This window comes from Sinocyclocheilus anshuiensis, unplaced genomic scaffold (assembly GCF_001515605.1).
Source record: "Sinocyclocheilus anshuiensis isolate Anshui unplaced genomic scaffold, SAMN03320099.WGS_v1.1 scaffold85, whole genome shotgun sequence".
In the NCBI taxonomy this organism is placed as follows: Eukaryota; Metazoa; Chordata; class Actinopteri; order Cypriniformes; family Cyprinidae; genus Sinocyclocheilus; species Sinocyclocheilus anshuiensis.
Window position 1 is genome coordinate 20775 of NW_015536800.1, and position 5642 is coordinate 26416.

The 5642-nt window shown below is 39.6% G+C and overlaps 1 protein-coding gene across 1 annotated transcript in view; it reads left to right on the forward strand.

Annotated features, from left to right (window-relative positions):
• The window catches only part of LOC107656869 (neuronal acetylcholine receptor subunit beta-2), a 17953-nt gene that overhangs the window by 5872 nt on the left and 6439 nt on the right, over positions 1-5642 (forward strand). Inside the window, exons 2-3 of the mRNA XM_016444822.1 lie at positions 3238-3383; positions 5175-5219. Coding sequence (XP_016300308.1) covers positions 3238-3383; positions 5175-5219 — 191 coding nt within the window. The remainder of the gene's footprint in view (positions 1-3237; positions 3384-5174; positions 5220-5642) is intronic.

Genomic DNA, 5642 nt, shown 5'->3' on the forward strand with positions numbered 1-5642 from the left:
GTGGCGGCTGTGCTAGTGGGTTTCGCATATGGATCCGGTGGAGGGAATGTAGACGGGCGCGTCGCTATCTACTTCCTTAACCACCAGATCCGGCGCCCGCTCTCGGGGTTTCGGAAGCCCGCGCTGCAGTACTTCCCCCCCGGTGAGAGGGCGCGATGCTCCGCCTCTCTTTCTCCGAGGAGACTGATACGGAGGGCGTCAAAGAGCTAGCCAGTTGCACAAGCATCAGTTACACAAGCATATTATGCCTGATAGCGGTCTCCGGCGAGTGCTCTCTCAGTTACCGCCCAGAAACGAAAGAGACATCGCACTGTCCCCTCTGGTTCTCTCTCACTCATCCAGCTCCACTGGGGCTGGATGCCATGGTACAGACATGGCCGAGGCTTCGTCTGTACGCCTTTCCCCTTCACTTCTTGGTGCGGAGACCGCTAGCTCGACCCAGTTAACTGCCCGGTTGGTACAGTGCTGGAGTCCCTGCAGACCTGATTCTCCACAGGGTTGACCCACTCCACCCTGAAAGTCTACGTGGCGGCCATTGCGGCCTACCATGCCCCTCTCGGTGGCCAGTCAGTGGGCAGACACCCCCTAGTTACACGTTTCCTCCGCGGTGCGCTGAGGCAGAGGCCTCTGGCTCCCTTCAGGAGCCTCCGGCTCCCTTCAGGGAGTCAGACCAGCAGAAGCTTAACTGTGAGCACTGGACTCATACGTCCACAGAACTACCCTGTGGAGAAGGGCGGACCAACTGTGTTCTATGGTCCCCTAGGAGAGGTCTTCCAGCTACAAAACAGACCCTCAGTTGGTGGATAATAGATGCCATTTCTATCGCTTATGAGTCCTCTGATCTCCCTTCGCCTCTAGGGTTCAAGGCTCATTCTACTAGAAGTGTGGCGGCCTCCAAGGCCTTCTTGGCAGGTGTCTCGATGCAGGACATCTGCGACGCTGCGGGATGGTCCACGTCCCTAACCTTTGTCTATGGCTTAGACATGCGAGTCACTCCTGGCTCTTCTGTTCTCTCGCCCTAGCTCTGCAGGCTTCCACACTAGGCGAAGATTTGAAAGTCTGGCGGCGTGGGCATACTCATTCCCGAAGCGTCCTCCGACGCAGCTCGAGTTCCGGAAGAGGAATGTCTCAGGTTACGCATGTAACCATGGTTCCTCGAGGGAATGAGACGCTGCATCTCGGGGCCATACTTTCAGCATCTCTGCCAGCGCTTGCTTCACTCCTAGAAGCTGACGCCGGTTTCACCGCACTTGCTTTTAAGCTTCCTGGTCGCTACGTCACCCCGCCCGTGATGTCTCGCCCATCCATTGGACTGATTACACACGTGGTTCAGAGCCGGTCACGCTGAAGGGCGTTCCCGAAGCGTCCTCCGACGCATCGTCTCGTTCCCTCGAGGAACCATGCGTAACCTGAGACGTTTTATTAAAACTGTGATACATTTCTTTTATGATATTGATGAATAGAAGTTCAAAAGAACAAAATTTACATGAAATAGAAATATTTAGTAACATTGTAAATGTCTTTACTGTCACTTTTAATATATTCTTGCTAAAAAAACTATTAATTTCTTTAGAATAAATACACAACAAGTTGATTCTGCCTTGTGTTTGTTTGGAACAGTTTTCACTGGTGGAGATAAAAAAAAAGTGGTCTAAAATGTAAAATATTAAATTCTTGTTTATTTATAAACATTCTCATAATTTTATAAGGAAATTTTGGTCTTTTGGTGTCTATTACTGTATTTGAATCCACTCTAGCTCATACTGTGTATACATTGAAAGACTGACAAATAGATTGAATCAATAAAATGGATATTAGAGTCAGATGCTGCTGCAGATGTTTTTTTCTGTCTGATGACGCACTAAGCTGGAAATGGTGGTCACACAAAGATGGGTCTGAGATTAAAGGTAATAAATCAGACACACATATACTCACTCATTGATTGTCTTTAGACTCGCATAGTTAAGAGTCATCTATGGCTTTTGCATGGGTATAACATCCTTGAGGACTGAGTTACACACAAAAACATAAACTGATATGAATGGGTCTGGACCTTGCTTTGCTTAAAGGGACAAGCCATGCAAAATGACTAAAGCTCATAGCCACAAAAGCTCAAAGGTGTGTGTGTCTTCCTGTGTGGAACGGATCACACCAATTGAGTCTGACACAATCTTGGATTCATGACTGAAACTAGGTGTGTATGTGTGTGTGTGTCAGCGTTCTGTTTTGAGAGGAGGAGCGCAGTCACTGGAGATCTTATCCAACATGAAGTGGGGAGGAAATGGCGTGTGCTTTGTGTGTGTGTGTGTGTGTGTGTGTTTTGCTACCGTCTTGGCAAGTCATTGTTTTGCCATGTCATTGGCACACCCCCTCCACAGCATCGGTGGGCTTATGAGTTATGATGGGATACGATGCAGAGGAAAATTATTCTGACATGTTTGTGTGTTTTTGCTCTGCAGTGAAAGCAGATTACATGCAGCTTATCAGACACTTCTGGCCTTTTCATGATATTCTCAGAAACTCCAGAACTATAAAAAACTGCAGGAGATGGCACTGCTTTGTGACTTCAATGTCTGCCGATGATTATTTGACATGTAATGACACAATTTCAAAAGGTTCTGGCAAACAGACACTAGATACAAAGCTAGAAGGGATCATATAGTACACTTTAAAAATGATTTTTTGAAGTTGTAAATAAAACAAAGATTATTGGAATATGTTTTACAAAAAAATACTGTTTCAGTTTTTCCTCTTTATATATACACTATATATATATATATATATATATATATATATATATATATATATATATATATGTAAAACAAACACAATTTAATGTATAGTAATTTATAAATAGTCTTGTTAACACTCTTAAATGTGCTACTCAAACTATTGAAGTCAAATGGCGATTGAGCTATTTAGTCTGAGTCCAACGCATCTTCGATCAAGTTCTCTATGTCACAAATCCATTAGCACATTCATTGATCACAAAAAAAAAGAAAATAAAATAATAATAAAATTTTTTTTTATTTTTTTATGTTCCAACCAACAAAATCATACTATACTGCACTGAAAAAGATTGGTATTGGATTTAATTTGAAATCATTTTAATTGTAAAATTGCTTGTAAATTTCACAAACAATTCCTCACAATATAACCCCATTAAATGACAAAACGGCATTTACCATGTGTTTATCTTTAAAAATGTTTCAATCTCCATGTATGTGTGTGTGTTAGGGTCTCTTGCTGCTGATGCTGAGGAGAGGCTGGTAGATTTTCTGCTTGGTCCTGAGCGCTACAACAAACTTATCCGGCCTGCGGTCAATAAGAGTCAGCAGGTCACTATTGGCATCAAAGTCTCTCTAGCACAGCTCATTAGTGTGGTAAGTGTTTCTCATACACGCACACCAAACTCAATATATTAGAGCAGAGGAGGGCAACTCTGGCCCTCAAGACCTACTATACTGTACTGAGTTTAGGTCCAATCAAACACAACTACCTGTGATTTTCAAGTAATCCTGAAGACTTTGGTTAGATTTTACTGGCGTGTTCAATTATCATTGGAGCTAAACTCTGTATTAGAGCATATCATTTATACAGAATGTGTGAATTATTCAAATAAATGTGTGATATCAGCATCATAAATATATATGAGGGTCAAAGACATTTAAATGTCCGCATCAAAATAAATTTTACAAAAGTGATTTTATACACATAGAAAGCACATTAAATGTAAGTAAAGTGTCTACTTTTAAGGTTTCAAATAAGTTTTGGGAGAATAAAATGTCAAAATGTGGGTGAAATAATGTTCCATTGTCAATCAATGTAACTCTTAAATTTATGTAAAAATTTACTTATTCTGACCTGTATGTATTAACATATATAAAAGAAAAAGTTAGCATACTAAATTTTATTTCATTTTAAGTTATTAAAAAATTATTGCTGACAAATGGCCAAAATGGGATGGTGGCAAAATTTAAAAATGTAAAATTACAAGTAGTTTTTGGGGTAAAACGTATTAGTCTTTTAATATGTCATAAACTAATTATTGTGGTAAATATGCCTGACAAGATTGTTACACTGAATGACATTTTAGTGGCTGTTTTCTATAAATCATGTTAAAAATGTATGATATTTATTTTTTTGCACAGACAAAAAAAAAACAAAAAACGATTTCATTAAACAGGACACTTTCTAATGTATTGAAAAACAACAACGACAATTCAAAGCTGTATTACACTTGATGCTTGATGCTTGAAAACCCTTCTTCGTCTTTGATCCATGAACTCATGACTATACATATGAAACTTTTTGTAAGAGATTCTGGGTAAGTCTGCTAAATGTCTTAATATTCTGCTTAATATGTCATTCATTACTGTTTAAATGTTTGGGGTTAGTAAGTTTTTTGGTAACACTTTATTTTAAGGTGTCCTTGTTACACGTTACATGTATTTATTATTATAATAACAATACATTATGCATAATTACATGCAAGTAACTCTAAGCCAAACTCTAAACCCAACCCTAACCATATAGTAAGTACATGTAATTAATTAATATTACTCAGTACTTAAGTGTACAATTATACTGTAACAAGGACACCTTAAAATAAAGTGTAACCATTTTTTATGTTTTTGAAAGAAGAGTCTTATGTTTAACATGGTTGCATTTATTTGATTAGAAATAGTAATATTGTGAAATATTATTACAATTAAAAATGTAACAATCGCATTAGAGCCATTGTGCAGCAGTAACATACCCTTGACACATTAGAGACTTAAGGTACATTCACACTGACAGGTAAAATCACATTGACACTATGTTCTAACCAGGCACAGTTCCACTGCGTGACAAGTGACAAAACAATTCGGTACTATTTTTGTCATGTTGCACTGGATAGCCCCGCCCACAGCAGAATCTAATTTATTCAAATCTGTGCTTCACACAGCTGTATATTAAACAGCAAATATATTCAGACTGACTTTTATCTTCAGTAATAACAGAGACGCTGGAACCCTGTCACGTCATGTCTGGTTAGTGCCCACACGGGGGATGCAGGTTTGAGTCTGGATTGTGTTATGTCCTGATCTCATCATATCCCTGTCACTTCGCCCAATAATTTTCCCTTTTCACTGTTACATACAAAAACATGCAATGTTCTGTTCTTTTTACAGAATGAGAGGGAACAAATCATGACAACGAATGTGTGGCTGACTCAGGTAAGCTCACCTGCTATGCCTGTGCGCTCATCTGGATAGTGTTATCAAACACAGTCAAATGAGCTGTCCCACATGAGTGCACAGTGGAAGATTTGAGTTGTAATTCAGTCATAGTTCACTTTTAGGTCATTTCTAAAAGTGATGGAAAATCCTGTTGAACCAAGTGAATGCGTTTAGCTGTTTTGTTTTAAAGGGGTCATATGATGCGATTTCAAGTTTTCCTTTCTCTTTGGAGTGTTACAAGCTGTTCGTGAATAGATATGATCCCTGAAGTTGCAAAGACTAAAGTCAGTGGGGACATAATAACGGATGATAATGACTTATACTGTCTTTTTACGTGTTGCGTTACATCGCGTCGCGTAAACATAAAACCATGTCTGCATTTGTGATCGGAGAAATGACAAACAACAAGTCCTACTCTAC